Consider the following 20,081-nt stretch of genomic DNA (forward strand, 5'->3'; position numbering starts at 1 on the left):
ACGGAAGAGGGAGAAGGAGAAGCAGGCTGTGCAGAGAGCCTGATGCGGGACTCAGTCCCAGGACCCTGGGATCGTGACCTAGCCGAAGGCAGACACTTAACCAACTGAGCCTCCCAGGGACCCCTATAATGTTTTGTTTCTTTGAAACAGTTCTTACTATCCAAAGTAATTTGTTTTGCCCTTTTTTTTTTTACCCCACTAACCACTAGGAGAGGAAGGACATACTTTATCGCTGCCCAGTGGATACCTAGGTGCTAGCACATTGCCTGGTACTTAACCTCTGTTTTCCATAATAGTATGCATCTGGTAGGACTGGTGTGTCAGTTAAATGTGTTAATGCACATAAAGTACTTAGAACAATAACTCTCACAAACTAAGCACTCAACTAAACAGGCAGTTAAGATACAAAATAATAAGATGACAGTAGGGGAAGAAAGTACAGTAAGCTTAATCTAGGGCTGAAACCTGGAAAGTAAGTTATGTGGGTTTAGTTCAGGAAAGACAAGTGTATGTAAGGCAGAGGGACCAGTATATGCAAAGGCTTGTGGGCAAGAGAGAACATGCCCCTGACTTCCTGTATGTCACTTATTCACGGAAAAGTGTAACAAACTTGAAACTTTCAAGAAAACTTACTCTCAGAAAATTGTAAGTGGAAATACTTTGTATGTATTCTTATTCAAGTACTTGAAAGTTGGGTAGAAAGATACACAATCATTTCATTATTGTCAATTTGATTGATCAGTTTTTGCTCTTGTGTAAATTTTTTTTAGGCTTATAAATGGTGCATTGAGGCAATGAAAGAAATCACAGTGGGCTTACCAGTCAAAGTTGTGGTGGATGTTTTAAGACAAGCTTCTAAGGTGAATATAATGTTAAAATTTATTAATGAATTAAAGGATTTAGCCAGCTTTAAATTTGTTTTAATTTACCTGTTATTTAACAAGTTAGATATTGCATACTCCATGGACTAACAAGGTCTGTTTTCTGAGTTTCTGTGCTTAGTTTTAGAAACCAGATGTAGAAATCTGCATATAGAATTGAGCTAATTTTCCTATACCTAGAAAACCCATGAAAAAAATCATTTTGATAATTCAGCTCACTGAACTATAGATTGAGGCAGTATTTTGGTGCTACTCTAGCTTGAGTTTGCTTTTGTTTTTCTTAACCTTTCCAGGGACCTGAATTCCTCATGCCACAATTGTATGGACTTAGTCATTTTTCTCCTAAAGGGTGGCCTAGTATTAATCCTGGGAGTGATAGTGTGCAGCCTTACAGTGTCACAGCTCCCTGTACTTGAGCTGCTGAGTGGTACTTACTTGATTTTCTCCTTAGTTTCTTCTTATTCTATAGATAAATGCATTCACTCTTTGAAGCCATTTATTTATTTATTTTAAAGATTTTATTTATTTATTTGACAGAGAGAGATCACAAGTAGGCAGAGAGGCAGGCAGAGAGAGAGGGAAGCAGGCTTCCCACTGAGCAGGGAGCCCGACGCGGGGCTTGATCCCAGGACCTGGGATCATGACCTGAGCTGAAGGCAGAGGCTTTAACCCACTGAGCCACCCAAGCGCCCCGAAGCCATTTATTTTTAAATTGCTGGTTTGGTGTACTAAGGTTTTAAAGCGTTGATGTGCTTTTCAGTTGTATTCTTTCTACCTAGAGTTTTTCTTATTTTGAATATTTCATTTTGGTTGGTTTTAATTATGGAAATTTCACTTAGAAGAAAGATTCTAAAATTATAGATTTAGAAGAGTCTAAGATTTCTGTGAGACTTACTAGGTAAATTTATTAGAGAAGTATATAGCATAAGTATTCAGATTATTATCAGAGCCAGAAGAGAGATATTAATACATTTTAATTAATTTAAAACATTAGAAATGCAGTTAATGTAAAGACAACAGTTTAATTATGTGCAAGACTTATATTTCTATATGCAGATAATATTTAGGGTTTGAAAACTGGCCATTTTCATGAATCGGAATATTTTAAGACTAGGAAAACTTGAAATTCTGTGCATTTTAAAACTGAAAGATGAAAATTACAAGATATTTAAGCCACTCTAGAACTAGGATATAAATTAAGTAGCTTAGAAAATTCTGTGTTGAGCCCTTCCCCCACTTATATTTACTGTATAATCTGGAAGGATGGGAGTACACCATCTTTGTAAGGTAACTTTGTTACAACAGGTTTGTATTGGGCATGAATGTCAACATTTTAAACTGTATAATTTCCCAGGATATGTACAGGTCTGTTTATAATAGAATTTTCAAGTACCTGGAAGGGAAGAAATTACAAATAGAGCCCTTCTATATATGTTGGAGGATGCTTGCTGGTTTTTTTTTTTGGGGGGGGGGGGACCATCGTAGTCTGACTGTCTAATCTACTTACTTTAGCACACTAATTAACTGTTTGAGAGTTATTTAATCATTTTTCACTTTATCCTTAGGCTTGTGTTGTAAAACGTGAATTTAAGAAAGCAGAACAGTTAATTAAACATGCAGTGTATTTGGCACGGTAGGTGATTGTTACTAAAAATACCATTTCACATTGTCTCTCTCTTCTTTATATCCTAATAGTTTTATATCTTTTTATAGGGATCATTTTGGATCCAAACACCCAAAATATTCTGATACACTGCTAGATTATGGGTTCTACTTACTCAATGTAGATAATATCTGTCAGTCTGTTGCAATTTATCAGGTATGTTAACAGTTAATGCTTTTTTTCTTTCAACCTGAATTGACTTGCTGACATGTTTTTGTTTGCGGCGTATAACCCACTCTCTAAAAATAACTCTTTCTGAATCCCTCCTCATATATGGGACATCATTCTTTTACTAAATAATATGTAGAAGCATTAGAAGTAAATGTTTTAGGAATTACGGAGAACCATCGAGGAAAACAATTTTTGGCTTGTGGGCTCATATACAAGAGTACTTTTCCATTTTTCATTTGCCCAAATGAAGATTTGTCTTCATTGTTGATTTAGCATGAGTCCTTATAGCTGTCTTCATAATAGCAAGGAGGGTTGATAACAATTACTTTAGGTCTTGTGTTAGTCATTCTTAGGTAAATGTGTTACACCATCACTCCGGACAAAGTATCCTTGATTTTATGTTTCACTTATGAAGAAGGACATAGAAAAACACTGCTGTAATTCTCAGACATATGAATAATTTTTATTGTGAAATCATTGTCTTTTAAGTTAGATTCAGTCTTCAGAAAATCAGGCCTTTTCGTGACTTTTATGTTCTCTTACGATTTAAATACAGCAGGATTTTTGCTTCCAAACCGATGGTATTGATATGTAGAACATATATTTAAATTACTAGGATGCTTAATATTACTGGGTAGTGTTTTCTAAGGATTTATAGTAATAATTATTTTCATTATACTTTCAGGCAGCCCTTGACATTCGGCAGTCAGTGTTTGGTGGCAAAAATATCCATGTAGCAACAGCCCATGAAGACTTGGCTTATTCTTCTTATGTTCATCAGTATAGCTCTGGGAAATTTGACAATGCACTGTAAGTTCCATGTTCCTTTTCAGTGAGTGATTAAATGCTATTGCTGTTGATTTTTTTCCTAATGCAATAATATTTAATATATTTATGGGTTAAATATGTCTTCTGAAGCTTTAACAAGATGCCTGAAATGTTCTTGAACTCATTTAAAATCATACCAATTTATAAGCCTGGTTTAATGGTTATACATGGTTTAATATTGAGAGTTATATATCTTCATAAGGAATAGGGCTTATCTTCTGAATACTTCAGTAATTTTTCATTGAGTAATGCAGTAGCCTCTGGCTAAATGACAGACATAACCTAAAAACATTTTGCTCAAAATATGCAGAAATACTGAATAAAATATAACCGTTGTCTTTGTAAGTGCATAACTGAGCTTGCAGGAGATAAAATCCCCAAGGGCTACTCATGGACTAAAATCCAATAGGGTAGCATGAACTATGGTATAACCACCTTGGGATGATGGGAAAGTTTAGAAGTTTCTATAAACCTTGGTTGGACAATAATCCTGAGTTTATGAGTTAAGGCATTTAGTCCGCAGGAAACTGAGTTAGAACTGAAACCTTCAACCTGAAGCCAAGATCAAGCCTGCACCATCAGGGAAAGGGGAGACTAGGAGGGAAAAACATGTTCCCACTGACAAGAAAGGACAAAGAAACTAATTCATCTCAGGTTGGGCTCTCAGTTAAACAAAAACAGAATCTCACAGTGGAATTTATAACTGCATCGTATATTCAGGAACCCCCAAACTGAGGAAAACATTAAAAAGTAGTTGGGACTGCTAGTTCTCCTGAGATGCCTTTTAGGAGAAAGTGTAAAACTCTTGGAACTTCTCAGTCCAAACCAAACAGAGTTTCCATAGATCTAGCTCCACCTAAGATTAACTCACCATTAAAAAATTTTGAAATAAAATACAGAAATATTTCCTCTATGAGTGAGAATCAGCAGATATAACAGGATTAGAACCCAGAGAATACTGGCTAACAGAACTTCTTGGTTGATGCTATAAAGTATCCTTAAATGATTAAATATATAAAATGGGTTAGCAAACTATGGCCTGCAGGGAAATAAAATTTTATTGGAACATGGCAATACTCATTTGCTCACGTATTGTCTGTGGCTGCTTTCCTGCTATATTAGGAGAGTTGAGTAGTGGAGACAGAGTGTGTGGCACACACAACCTAAAGTATTTGCTGTCTTGCCCTTTACAGAAAGAAATTGACCCTGATATAAGAGAAGGAATCAGTAATATTTTGGAGGGGAAAATAAAGGGGGGGAAAGGGCAGATTTAAAAATGAAACAACTGATACCTGCTACAACCTGGATGAATCTTGAAAATATTCTGCTAATTGAAAGAAGCTAGTCAAAAAGGACCATATATTGTATGATTCCATTTATATGAGATGTCCAGAATAGGCAAATCTATGAGACAGAAAATAAGTTTGTGGTTGCCATGGGCTCATAGGGTTGGAGGAAAATGGAGAGAGACTACTAATGGGCCAGTATTTCTTTTTAGGGTCATGAAAATACTCTGAAATTGCTCGTGGTCGTGGGTGTACAGCTCTGAATATACTAAAAACCATTGAATTGTACATTTTATTTTTTATTTTTTAAGATAAATTCTTCTGTGTGAAGAAGAATAAAGTAAATTAAAGAGCTATGGTAAATTTTTTTAGTTTTGTTTTTTTTTTTTTTTTAAGATTTTATTTATTTGAGAGGGAGAGCATAAGTAGGGGGAGTGTAAGAGGGAGAAGCAGACTCCCCACTGAGCAGGAAGCCTGATGCAGGACTCGATCCAGGGACTCCAGGATCATGATTTGAGCCAAAGGCAGTCGCTTAACCAACTGAGCCACCCACGAACCCCTTTTAGGTACTTTTGTACAAACTGGTCTGAGAAGGATATTCTTTGAAGAGTGAGCCATGTGGGTAGATAGTCAGGGGGATAGTATTCCATAGGGGACAGTAAACCAGGTGCGAGAGTCCTAGGTGAGAGTATGCTTTGTATGTTCAGAAAGCTGCAAAAGCCTGTGTGGCTGGAGGAGAAGGAGAGGGCGGTTTCTGAGAATGGTAGATGAGGTCGGACAGGTAGCCCAGGGAAAGAATATGGTGAGCCTTGTAGGCTGTGATAACAACTTCACAGTTCATTCTGTGGGAGATGGAAATCTAGTGGATATATTTTTTTTAAGATTTTATTTATTTATTTGACAGACAGAAATCACAAGTAGGCAGAGAGGCAGGCAGAGAGAGACAGGGGAAGCAGGCTTCCTGCTGAGCAGAGAGCCCAGTGTAGGGCTGGATCTCAGGAACCTGGGATCATGACCTGAGCCAAAGACAGAGGCTTTAACCCACTGAGCCACCCAGGTGCCCCAATCCAGTGGATATTTTAAAAGTTCAGTCCACAACAGATTAGAAATTTAAGAAACAAAAACCAGTACCTTTACCACAGATAGTTTTAGAAATTCCATCAGTATTAGAAGTTGTGATTTTTTTTAAAAAATGCTATAATTATTTGTACCTAAAAAGAAATACCAGAATATATATTTGTCTGTATTACAGATTTCATGCTGAAAGAGCTATTGGTATCATTACCCACATCCTACCTGAAGATCATCTTCTTTTGGCTTCTTCAAAGAGGGTGAAAGGTACCCTTTGCAATTAGTCTCCAGTATACGCGTGTATATATATATATATTTTTTTTTTCTTTTTTTAAATTTCTTTTGCTGTCAGTTGTAATAGATGTCTGGTGTCATATATTTTAAAGATACATAGTTTAAAATCAGGCTATTTGTTTATTTCTTTGGATGGTAGCGTAGGATTAGACTATATCTGCATATTACTAAGATAACCAAGTCACTGATTTAAAGTATCTGCCTGTAGCTCTACCTAGGAATTTCCAGTGGTTCATAATAAAAGGTTCGCTTCTCTCATACAGCATTGTTAATAAGCCAGAATATCTTTTGTTGCTTTTTTCCTTCCTTCCTCCCTCCCTCCCCCCCCCACTCCCTTTTCCTCTCTGTCATGCCTTCATTCGTTCATTTCTTTTGAGGGGAGGATAAAAGGAAGAATAACATGATTATTTGCACAGTAGCATGGGTTTTTCACATACCTTCAGCCGTACAGTGTAGGATTTTGAAGCTCAGCTTTGGATCAGGTTACCCGTAATGTTGCAAGGCTCTTACCAAATACCACTTTCTTCTTTACTTATTTTAACCTTTCTTCTAATCACTACCAAAGCCCTTTCATTTAAAAAGCATTTTTTTTGCCAACATGATTGGGTCACCCGTGTGGTAATTCTGTGCATGCTGGAGAAATTTTACCTTAATTCTGGAACTAGTTCTTTTTCCTCCCTTTAGTTTTGCATTTTTAACTTACAAATAATACATAATTGTTATAAAAATTAAAAGTTAGAAAAGAGAAAATAATAAATTAAGTCACCTGCAATCCCACCAATCCAGATTCGGCATTTTGGTGAATATTTTTTAGACATTTTTCCCTCCAAATAATGAAATGAATGAATTTCTTTAGTTTTATATTCTGCTTTTTTCACTTAATACCTTATGAATATTTTTTCATTGTAGTACCTGTGGATATATATCCTTTTGTTCTTTAAAAATGCTAAAACGGACTAAACCTCTTTTACTTTTGCACATATGGACAATTTACCTAGAAATAAAATTATCTCATAAAACAATATGTTTTTTTTTTAAGACTTTAAATGGAATTTGAAAGTCTTGTATGTGACTTTGAAATTGCACTGTCTTCTTGCCTGATTTGGTTAGTCAAGTGAGTAGGAGGAAACCAGTTCTTTCACTTGTGTTTGGTTAGAGGTTATATTTTAGGAGTGTGGTTTCAAAATGTTCAGCAGTGCTTGGGGACTCCTTGACACAGTTTCATAACTTTGAAATTTTGCCTTTGCCTTGTCTTACATTGCTTTAAATAAGAAACTCACATCAGCAAAATATAATAGTCTAGTAAAGCAGAAATTCTGCAAAATACTTGATGTATACCATTGTTTTTAAGTTCATTATATTGTGCAAACTAGAATGGCCCCCAAAAGTTCATTTTTTCATTAACATGGAACTCATCTTTACCATTTCTAAACCATAAACACAAACATTTATAGAATTTAATTTTAAATTATATGCTCTGATTAGCTTTGATAGATGGTTTGGAAGTGTGCTAATTTTATTGCTTTCTTAATCAGCTCTTATTTTAGAGGAGATTGCAATTGACTGTCATAATAAAGAAACTGAACAGAGGCTGCTTCAAGAGGCTCATGATTTGCACCTGTCTTCACTCCAACTAGCTAAGAAAGCTTTTGGAGAATTTAATGTACAGACTGCAAAACACTATGGAAACCTTGGAAGACTTTACCAGTCAATGAGAAAATTTAAGGTAGAAGCATGTTTTACTATCTTTTTCTCTCAGTAAATAATTTTAGGTAATAAATTATAATCTTAAATAATATATCTTCGGTAGTCTTCACTAATAAATGTACACTTACTATACATCTACCTTGTTCCACAAAAGAATTGAGAAAATAACATAAAACAGCAGAGTCAAAATATAAATAAAATTCAAAATCTAAACCATGGAAAAATAAGGCATATCAAACCATGAAGGTTAATATGGTTATTATAGTTAAACTTAAAACATAGCTATTAGCAGGGCACCTGTCTGGCTCAGTCAAAAGAGAATGTGACTCTTGATCTCAGGGTTGTGAGTTCAAGCCCCACGTTGGGTGTAGAGATTACTTAAATAAAAACTTCAGGAAAAAAAAACAAAAACAGGGACCCCTGGGTGGCTCAGTCAATTGGGCATCCAGCTCTTGGTTTCAGCTCCGGTCATGATCTTATGGGTTGTGAGAAATGAGCCTCGGTTGGGCTCCCCAACCAACGGGGAGTCTGCTTGAAGATTATCTCCCTCTGTCCCTCCACCAGCTTCTGTGCACACACACACAGTCTCTCTGTCTTCACTCGCTGTCTCTGAAAATAAATAAAATCTTTAAACAACAACAACATAGTGTTAGCTTTGTTAAGTGTAGCCCTTACCAGGGGCTCCTGGTTGGCACAGTAGGTTAAGTGTCTGCCTTTGGCTCAGATCATAATCCTGGGGGTCCTAGGATCGTCCTGGGATCATTCTGGCATCATCCGGCTCCTTGCTCAATGGGGAGTCTGCTCATGTCTCCCCCAGCTCATGTTCTCTCTTTCTCCCTCTCTCTCAAATAAAGAAATAAAATCTTTAAAAGGAAAAAAAAGTATGGCCCTTAGCATAATGTCTGGCATGTGGTAGGTACGCAAGAAATGTCAAATACTGCAAGTATTATTAATTGTGATAAAAATTTACTGAATTCTCTCTAAAAATTTTGGATTATAAGTTTTTAATATTGTTCATTTTAGGGTCACAATAAGGACAGGATGAGAGTCACTGCCTAAGATACTATTTTTTACCTGAAAATCCATTACATATCCCTCACTCAACCTGAGTTTTGTTTGTTGGAATAAAAATTGTCAGAATTCCAAAATAAAGTGTGTATCTATGTAACTGAATGTACTATAGTATGGAGTTTCTTAACAAGGTTCAGTTAAATTTTGGAGCATGTTAAGAAAGAAATAATTTTCATTTTGGAAAGTTTTTATGTTAATTTCTTCTAACAATTTTTCATTACCAGGACAGATTTTCTCATCATTTTTGGCATAGAACACTTACTGTCCTCAGCTTATGTGCATAGCTGCCCAAACCAGTAATGCTTCCCATAAGCAACTTTTGGATTAACATAGTATATCCTCTGATCTCCTTAGCACTTAGAAGAGTCTTACTTGGGAAGAATTGTTACTATGAGAGTATAGTCTAATGGCTAAAACAGCTCAATTATTTTTCAGGAAGCTGAAGAAATGCACATCAAAGCAATTCAGATAAAAGAGCAACTTCTTGGTCAAGAAGATTATGAAGTAGCCCTTTCAGTGGGACATCTGGCTTCTCTATACAATTATGACATGAATCAGTATGAAAATGCTGAGAAACTTTATTTGCGATCTATAGCAATTGGTATGTTTTTTTAAAATTTCTTAGTTGGTTAGAAATAACATGTAACATATCTTGTATGTTGTGTAAGGGAAGTGTAATTATGAAGATTTAAATGAGCTTAGAGCTGCTTAAGGATATCCAGAAGCCACCCAAAAACCATCTCAAACATTTTGCTAAAGGGGATTTACTGATCTTGAAGCCAGTGATAAGAAGTAATGACAGTTGAGGCGGAGTGTCAGGTATAGGCAAAAGCAGTTATTCTAAACTAATTATGTAATTAGTACTCCCTTCATCACCCTTCTTCTGGCTGTAACATAGATCAGGTTTACCAGTTTTTGAATGTAATATCAGTGGAATCATACGATGTATATTTTTACATTTTGGTGAACATGAGTTGTGAAATACATCTGTGTTGTTCTGTAACACTATTGCTTATTAATTTCCAGAGTTATATAATATTTTATTGGATTAGTATATCATTATTTATCCATTCTACTGTTAATGGGTATTCAGAACATTTGGATTGTTTCCATTTTGGGCCTGTTACAAAGAAGATACTGTAATTATCATCTAATGTGCCTGTTAAAATTTTTCCCTGTTTTGGGAACACCTGGCTGGCTCAGTTGGAAGACTCTTGATCTCAGGGAAATGGCTTTGAGCCCTGTGTTAAAGTTTTAGAGTTTACTTAAGAAAAAAAATTCTTCCCTATTTTTATATTGGATTGTCTGTCATTCCTTATTGATTTACAGAAGGTCTTTATATACTATGGATGCAGCAAGCCCTTTCTTGGTTATATATTTTGCGAATAGATAACTCTGCTGCTTGTTTCTAAATGGTACCCTTCATAGAACAGAAGCTCTCAATTCTAATATTAATCTTGTCTCTGGGTACCCGATGTCATTAGTTCCTCAGCCTAGGGAATAAGATGAAACCACCTTATTTAAAGAATTGAACTTATGTTGTCTTTTAAGAACCTCTTATTGTTTCATTACTTGAGCTTTCTTTCTTTCTTTCTTTTGTGCGTGTGTGTATACGTGTTTTACTTTCAGGGAAGAAACTGTTTGGTGAAGGCTACAGTGGACTAGAATATGATTACCGAGGTCTCATTAAACTTTACAACTCCATTGGAAATTATGAGAAAGTGTTTGAGTATCACAATGTTCTTTCTAACTGGAACCGGTTGCGAGATCGTCAGTATTCAGTGACCGATGCTCTTGAAGATGTCAACACCAGCCCCCAGTCCACTGAGGAAGTGGTGCAGTCCTTCTTGATTTCTCAGAGTGTTGAGGGACCGAGCTGCTGAGGGAGGACCTCAGTTAACTAATTTACCTTTTCCCAGATTCCAGGGAATTCATACTGTGAAATCAAAACCATGTTGTTTTTTGGGGCTGGAATTTGCATTGAAACACTGGTCCAGTCCATTGACCCTATTTGGGTGATCCCTATCTTGCAGAGTGTCTGTAGGAATAAGCATATATTCAGTTATATTCAGCATGTACCGCATGTATAAGTAGTCTGGCCCATATTTTCAACCTAGTAGAACAAACAACAGGAAATTTTTTTTTTTTCCATTTTAAAAAATAATTCATTTTGCAGAAAGCCTGAAAAGAACCCCTAAATAAAACTATTTAAGAGTTTAAAAGAGTTGCATTCTTATTACGTAAGGATGATTTTAACAACTTTTTAACATATTCTTCCTTGTGGAGGTATTCAGTACTGTATTATAAAGATATTTTATGGGGAAAATCTTTATATGCAGTATAGAAAAGTTAACACAGTGCTAGTAGAAGAGGGACATCCTGACTTAGGTTTGGCTACCTTACCCAGAGAAGTGGATGCAACCACTCCAGAGCTCTGTTACAAGGGAAGGACTGTCAGATTCATCTGAACTGGACCAGTGTTGATCTGTAAGTAATAGAAAAGCTGACAGACCAGCAGTTTTATTAACCCTTTGGTTGTTTCAGGGTTTTTTGGTACAACAATGCAAGATGCTCTGATAGCGTTTGCTTATAGGACCAGGAGGACCTAAAAAGGACCAGCCTATTGTAGAAAGGGGTTATTTGGACCAGAGGCTTTAGGTTATTATTTTAGCCCCTGCATATACTTTTATCAGTAGAATGTTTCATTTAGAGGTATAATGAAAAGTGATAATGCAAAAATTATATTCATGTAATTAGACACCAAACCAGGGAAATTTGGCAATTACAGTGGCATATCTTTAGTCTGTGTGCACAGATGGCAATACCATAAGCAAGTCTATAAATATCTGCTGCAACCATCCCCCTCATTTTAAATGTTATCCTAATAATCAATGCAATTAACAAGTATATTGGCTAAGAGTCATGAAATAGCTCATGGGTGGGAATTTTAGGTTACTATATGGCTTGTGGGGATTAATGGAAAAACGAATGCCCAAAAGAAGCAATTCTTAGAAATCCTTCATTTTTATGGTAAATAATAGTACAACTATGTCATTTTCTTTGAAATTCAAGAGTCAAATGCAGAGATCCCCTAATTATATATGTGTCACTAACTTGTCTTCCTGTTCATTGGGTTTTGATTTTTTTTTTAATCTTATGCCAGTCAGGTTATTTAATGTTGAGGTAATTAATACTCAAATTTGGAAAGTTGTGACATATAGCAATTAAGAAACAAAGTCTTTTGCTGTTACCTCAGTTCTTACTATAGTGGCCTATGTGGTGCCTCTATAGTTAAGAATCAGGGTTTCCCCCCCTATTTTCAGGGGTTCATGACTTGGCTGTCAGAGATGTTGCTCTTGGCTAATGCTTGGAGTAGTCTGTGGGTGAGTGGATGTGTGTTGAATTTTGGTTTTCTTTTAACATGCACATTAGGGTTGGAGGGGGGAAGAAATGTAAACTGCCACATTGAGTACAGAAAAATTAATTGGAGATTTCGGGTAAATTTGATTTTAAACACTTTTTGGGCTTCCCAAACCTAATCTTGTTTAAAACTGTTAATTGCAGTCTTGTTAGTTACTTAAAAACACGAGCCAGTGTTTTTAAGTCCCCAGGAGGGGATTGACTGGGGAGGTACATAAAGAGATGAAGCAAGCCCAGACACTAAGACTGTAACTATGATTTCAAAACCTGGGTTTATTCCTCAAATTGAATTATTTCTTTTTCATTTTAAAGAGTACATTGGCACACCTGCACCTCCCCTCGCAGTTAATTGCAGTCTAATGCCAAGAGGCACCTCTTTATTAATTACCAAATAGTCTGTGTGACCAAGGACTAACATTTATCAAGTTACTCAGCTCTATCCTCATGGACCTATATATTTAATACCTCCAAAGATATTTCCAGGATAGGCTTTGTATACTTTTGTTGGTTATTTAGAGTCCTGTGGTATGTTTGTGGTATAGGAATGTCATGGTAAATTGTTTTTCAATAAATATTTTGAAACTTAACGTTTCCATATGAAGTTTTTTTTTTTTTAATCAATGTGTATCTTTTGGTTTTGTGCACATGTAGCATTTCCTAGGATAAAATAAAGCAAATAACTTAAGGCCTCATCCTCTGTTAATTCAGTTTGAGCTCTACTTAGCTCACAGTGATAAAGCAACATGATACTTAGAAGCCTAAGATCACAGGGTGATAATGTTATGTGGCAGCCAGTTTTTCTAAAAAAAACATCGCTAGTTTCCCTTTATTACCACTGCTTTCATGTAGTTTTCTATAAATCTGTACACTTTGATTTAATGCAAAAACTGTAGGCTGAAAAAAAGAGATTGACAGCTTGTTAGTGATACAACAAATAGTATGCTATTAATTCAGGTTGTAATGAAGAATAATACCCTAATGATTCTAAGTGTGGGATTTATCCTTTTCCTGGGGATGTTTAAGGTAGGTTAGAGAGGTGAATGTTACCTTGCTTTATGGGGTTAAAAAGAATACAAAGAAAAGAATGAAACGTACCTCACGATAAGCAATAGGCTGCACAGATTTTTCACATATGGTGGGGTTGTGTGTAAGGAAGCCTAGACCAACTTTAAGATTTTTCTGGAAGTACAGCAAAGTCATGTTAAATAGGGGCCTTTGATCTCATCCTTCCTGACTTTGATTTCTTCTCTTTTACCCAGTCTTTTTCCTAAAGTTGGTGCTACTCAGATTGGGTGCATCAGGGGGCTCTGTGATCCTCCTGTGCCACACAGATGGTCAGTCCCTCCTGCATCCAGTGTAATAGAACTGATGGGGCTCTTCAGACCACAGTTTTTATGGGTCCCCAAAGCTGACTTTCCCAAAGCTTTAGGACCCTTCTTGTCATCGAAGCGCTGTCTCTTGGTTAAAAACAAACTCACTCTTGCTCTGTAGTAATCTATGTGCAGGTATGCACTCATTTGTGAAAATAAAAGATTTGACAAAGGCCTTTTTGTTCCTAGCCTGCTTGGGAAGAGTTCATAATGTTGTGAAAATTAAGTACAGAGGCTGCTACCTTATAAATAAACAAGAGTGCCATTTGGTGGCTCCTTACATGCAAACAGAGTGCTGAGCAGTCAACATCTAAAACACGACTGAAGCTTTTGGCCATACTTTACAAATTGAGAACGATGGTTTGCTTAAGTAGCAGGTATTCTTAACTGCCACTTGGTCTTTATCTTTTCCCTAGAATTCATAGCCTTGCTGCTGGCAAAACCGTTCCCTTTCTGGATGACAAAGTTACTACTGGAAAAATACTTATTTATATAAGTACGAACTTTTTTAAGAGTTTTATTTTTGCTTTAAAAATTAATGTATATATTTCACCTCTTGGCTTTGGAGGACCTCAGTTCTTGCTAGGAAAGAAAAAAATTTTTTAATCGGACATTTGGATTTTTCTCCAGCTTGAACACTAGTAGTTGTATTGTCCACAAATCTCAGGAATGTGTTAGGCAGAAAACTGGTTTTACCCTGTCGGTGATCTGAAGGAGTGTGCTTATTAAGTAATACTATTCTTTAATTGCAATCCTAGGTATCTATAGCATGAGTGGCCTTAGTGAGTTTGTTGAAGTGCACATTTTTTTTCAAAAGTAAAATTTAAGATTAAAAATATATGCTATATATAGATATCTAGAAAACCTGGTTTGTGGTGCACAAATTAAGTGTTGGATCACTAAATAATCGTTGCAGGTACCATTTGTGTAACATTACTCATTTCTGTATATTCCTTTTATGGAAAGATATGTTGCCATGGTAACTAAAAACTTTTCAATTTAGTTCTACTTTTATGATGTGAATGAATGCTACATTTTATTAAATATTACCAACTCAGTACTATTTTTATACTTTATTAAGCAACAGGGGATTTTAGTTTAATAGGCTCAAGAGCTCTTAATGAAACAAATTACTAACAATTCTTTACATGAAAATCCCCACTAATAGTGCCACAGTAATTTCTATAGAAATATCTAGGGTCATTGATAGATTTTTTAAGACAATTCTTCATTGTGTCAGAATGATCTTTCATATCATCCTTAACAAAAACTTGTAGTGCCCACCATTATTTGTAACCATTGGAACCATACTAAGTATGTTTGTAACCAGCATTGTGATATATTCTGTACTTGTATTGCTAAAAATGAATTATTGACCTAATAAATATAGTGTTCCTGCATTCGTAGTGTATCTGTTTCCATTTCAGTTTGATCACTTTTGGTCGGGACTTGGGATTATTGCTGCAACCTGTTTTTATTAGAGAACAGTGCAAAAGAAACTGTTGAAACTAGAACAAAAGTGTTCTTGTTTGAGAAAAATAAGATGCGTGGCAGAGGAGACACATGGTACCAGCATCTGGAGATGGTGCTTATGAAACTACTTTGGAAAAGATAGCAGTACGTTAATTAATGCGGGGGGTTTTAATCTTTACAAAAGTAACTACCCCGTTCTTTTCCCTGGTCTTCCATCTCTGAAGGGCAGGAGGCCGGTGCAGAGACCTGAGGAAGTTGTGCCGGCGATAGTGGAGAAACCTTGCGTCTGTTTCACTTCCAGCTCAGCCTCTGAGCAGTAGGAATTTGAGGTACGTCATTATAAGTAAGCCTCTTTGTGTTTCATTTCCTCGTATGAATGGTGGGGTCATATTAGGTCTTTAAGAAAATCTGCCATGGAGCAGCATTGAATCATAAGCACACAGAACAGCTAGTGCCGGAAATGAAGCCACACTTTAAATTACTATAAAGAAAATTAACATTTCGACAATATCCCACCTTCACTTTGAATAGTCAGCACTGGTTTGGTCTCGCCTGCCACCTGCAGTGATAACTGACTTTTTCTATATTTTTCTTTTTACATTCCCATGACTTTGAACATGCTGTTCTCTCTTTAATATGGAATGCCATTTCCTGCTTAAACTTTTATTTATCTGTCAAGCTCGGAGGACAAGGAAGCCTTCCCTGAAAGTTTGAGTAGCCTCTTCTTGGTACTTCAGCGGCATTTTATTTAAAACTTAGTCATTACCCTATAATCATATAACTTAAAGAATTAACACTTTCCAGCTTATAAGTGTTGCTGATTTGTGCATTTAACAAATTTTACATAGAATTTACTCTGTAGCAGATACTATTCTAAATGTTAGCCAACCACACCCACTTATTTTATACACATTCGTTTCTACAGTTCGAAAATTCAAAGCAAACTCAAACTCATCAGGATGGTTCTTACCAAAAAATAAAGTGTTGGCAAGGATGTAGAAAAGTTGGAAACCTCATGCATTATTGGTAGGATTGTAAAAAGGTGCACCTGCTAGGAACAACAGTAAGGGGGTTCCTCAAAAAATTAAAAATGGAATTACCATGTGATCTAGCAATTCTTCTTAGGGGTGGATGTTCAAAAGAATTGAAAGGATCTTTGATTTGTACACCATGTTCATAGCATTATTCATGATAACCAAAATGTGGAAGCAACCCAAATGTCCATCAGTGGATGAATGGATAAACAAAATGTGATACATCCATACAATGCAATATTATCTATCCTAAGTAACATTCAAAATAATAATTAAATTGTTACTCCTTAAAAAGGAATTTTTAAAAAATTTTTTTCTAGGATCTTATTTATTCATCAGAGAGGGAGAGGCAGAGGGAGAAGCAGGACCCCCATAGAGCTGGGAGCCGGATATGGGACTCTCAGGACCCCAGGATCACAACCCCAGCCAAAGGCAGACACTTAGCCAACTGAGCCACCCAGGTGCCCCAAAAGGAAGGAATTTCTAACATATGCTACAACATTGCAACTTGAGGGCATTGTGCTAAGGTGATGCAAGCCAGACAAAAGAGGGAGGGGAGAGTATACTGTATCTACTGTAAGTATGATTCTACTTACATGACTTATGTGGTCAAACTCAGAAAAAGAATGGTAGTTGTCAAAGCTGGGAGGAGCTGAAAATGAGTGGTCACTTAATGGATTTAGAGTTTCAGGTTTGCAAAACGAAACAGTTCCTAGAGATTCGTTACACAACAATGGATACAATACTACTGAACTGTACATTAAGATGATACATTTTGTGAGTTACCACAATTAAAGATCATTGGATGGGGCGCCTGGGTGGCTCAGTGGGTTAAAACCTCTGTCTTAGGCTCAGAGTCCTGGGATCAAGCCCCGCATGGGGCTCTCTGCTCAGCAGGGAGCCTGCTTCCTCCTCTCTCTCTGCCTGCTTCTCTGCCTACTTGTGATCTCCGTCTGTCAAATAAATAAATAAAATCCTTTAAAAAAAAAAATCATTGGACATTGGGGAGGGTATGTGATATGGTGAGTGCTGTGAAATATGTAAGCCTGATGATTCACAGACCTATACCCTTGGGGCAAATAATTTTTGAAATGTTAAAAATCACAAGACAAACTTTCCAATTGCATAAGCAGTTATATAAGACATGATAAAGTATGATAAAGTTGGAAAAAATCTGAATTCTCACTTCCATTCAGTGCCTTGATAAAACTTTAAGTGCAATTCATTTACTGGATTAGAACGTTGATAGAACATGCCAAACTTGAGTTGTATGTAAATTCCTGTTCAGCATACAAGCAAGAGCTGCTAAAGAGTATTTTTCTTTCCTGTTATTGGCGTCTTCACAGCACACATTCTGTATTTGGTATGTTGGTGTCAGAGTAACTAAATTACACAAGACCAAACAAACAAAAGAGTCATTTAAAAACCAACCTTGGGGCGCCTGGGTGGCTCAATGGGTTAAGCCTCTGCCTTCGGCTCGGGTCATGATCTCAGGGTCCTGGGATCGAGCCCCACATCAGGCTCTCTGCTCAGCGGGGAGCCTGCTTCCCTCTCTCTCTCTCTGCCTGCCTCTCTGCCTACTTGTGATCTCTGTCAAACAAATAAAATCTTTTTTAAAATAAGTAAAAATAAAAGCCACCCTTAGGGGTGCCTGGCTGACTCATATAGTAGAGCATGCGACCCCTGATCTCAGAGTCATGAATTGGAGCTCCACGTTGGGTAAGAGATTACTTTAAAAACCAACAGGGGCATAGATGGTTCAGTTCGTTAAGCATCTGCCTTTGGCTCAGGTCATGATCTCAGGATCTCTGCTCAGCAGGGCATTTGCTCCTCCCTCTGCCTCCCACCCCCGCTTCTGTGCAAGCTCGCCCTCTCTCAAATAAAATATTTTATAAATAAATAAAGTCAAGTTTTATCTGAAGGTGAGAATTCTAGAGAGGCAGGGTGCTTACAATGAGAACAAGGACTTAAGAGTCTGGAGGAGCTGCCTTTTTACTAGCTGGGAGGATGTAGGCAAATTTCTGACCTTGGCTCCTCACCTTTCAAGTGGAAAGGACACTTAATTGTCTCTTGGATTATTATGAAGATTAACCAAAAATGAATGCAGTGCCTGAGTCAGTACTACGCCCATTATAGACATTGTGGAAATGTTAGTCCTTTCTCCCTCACTAGAGGATTGTGGAGGCAAAGGAAGAGGAGCCTGGAAACTTCCCTTTTACTAAATAATGTGATGATGCAGCATGCCTAGCCAGGGGATTCCATCTGCCAGGATGACACCTTGTAAGACTCAGCTGGTACCTAGCACCAGAGAAGTTACTTAGGATTTTGAGAGTAAGTAAGTAAGGGTTAAGCTAAGCTCTTTGGCTTCAGGTCAGGTTTGTGGAGGAAGAGTGTTAAGGTAGATTGTGTCCTTTTGAAGGTTGGTTTCAGTGACAGAGAAGTCACTATAGGTAAGAAAGGGAGGAGTCTCAGAGAAGTTGGAAGAGGGAGTCTATCAAAGCCAACCAACATTTCCAGGAAGGTCACAATTCACTAGCACAACCCAGGACAGAATGGTAGTACAGAAAGATTCACTCAGGCCTAAGATTGCCCTGGGTCCTCAAGGATCTCTCTGCCCCTACGGACATCCCATATCTCTTTCTTAACGTCTCCCTGATGGCTTATCATGTCCTAGAGACATCTCTAGTGTACTTTAGGATACAGACTCTGGAACTGCACCAGAATCCTACATCTGCCGTTTACTAGCAAAAAATGCAAGCAGTACAGCAGTGTCCTTGCCTCTGGTCATCTCAAAGCCATAGATAGCACCAGGCTCTCTGGCTGCAAACTCCCAGGGCCAACTTGAGAATTTAGGAAACTACTCCTACACCAGGAGAAGCTTATACCACAAGGCGGGAGGGGTAGGGAGGAGTGGGGGAGAGTGTTAAATGAGTTCAACACAAACTTTAAGGAAAATCCCAAGAGGAGACTATGAGATCCTGTTTCTAGCCATACTTACACAGAGCAATAGTGAAAGGAGGGGAGGGAGCCCCATGAGGTGGAATGGGATTGATAAACTGACATTGAAAACCAAACAATTTTTTTTTCTTTTCTTACAGGTGATATATATTAACTATTGGAAAATGCTAAAAAGTCTTTTTAAAAAAACAAAACACTTACATCCTTAAGAAATCAAAACTTACATGAAAATGAAAATACAACAGTCCAAAATCTTTGGGATGCAACCAAAGTGGTTCTAAAAGGGAAGCTTATAACAATACAGGCCTACCTCAAGAAAGAAGAAAAATCTCAAAACAACCTAACAATATACCTAAAGGAGCTAGAAGAAGAACAACAAACAAAACTCAAGCCCTGCAAAAGGAAGGAAATAATAAAGATTAGAGCAGAAATAATGATACAGAAACTCAAACAAACAAAACACAACAGTGTTTTCTAGTTCAGTGAAACTAGAAGCTAATTCTTTGGAAAGATCAACAAAATGGATAAACCTCTAGCCAGACTCATTAAAAAAAAAGAGGACCCAAATAAAATTACTAATGGAAGAGAAGAGGTAACCACCACCACTACAGAAATAAATTGTAACAGGATATTACGAAAACCTATATGCTAACAGATTGGACAATTAGAAGAAATGAATAAATTTCTAAAAACATATAACCTACCAAAACTAAAGCAGAAAGAAATAGAAAACTTGAGCAGGCCAATCACCAGCAATGAAACTGAATCAGTAATCAAAGAACAAAAGTCCAGGACCAGATGGCCTTACAGGTGAATTCTACCAAACATTTAAAGGAGAGGTAATACACCTTTTT

At 36.9% G+C, this 20,081-nt stretch overlaps 1 protein-coding gene across 1 annotated transcript in view; it reads left to right on the plus strand.

Annotated features, from left to right (window-relative positions):
• Positions 1-19,407, plus strand: part of APPBP2 (amyloid beta precursor protein binding protein 2) — a 66,993-nt gene extending 47,586 nt beyond the window's left edge. The window contains 9 exon segments of the mRNA XM_047707157.1: positions 771-860; positions 2,447-2,514; positions 2,595-2,700; positions 3,401-3,525; positions 6,082-6,167; positions 7,730-7,920; positions 9,408-9,573; positions 10,602-15,564; positions 19,368-19,407. Coding sequence (XP_047563113.1) covers positions 771-860; positions 2,447-2,514; positions 2,595-2,700; positions 3,401-3,525; positions 6,082-6,167; positions 7,730-7,920; positions 9,408-9,573; positions 10,602-10,855 — 1,086 coding nt within the window. The 3' untranslated portion in view covers positions 10,856-15,564; positions 19,368-19,407.
• Positions 19,408-20,081: the final 674 nt, after the last annotated feature.

This window comes from Lutra lutra, chromosome 16 (assembly GCF_902655055.1).
Source record: "Lutra lutra chromosome 16, mLutLut1.2, whole genome shotgun sequence".
Lineage (NCBI taxonomy): Eukaryota > Metazoa > Chordata > Mammalia > Carnivora > Mustelidae > Lutra > Lutra lutra.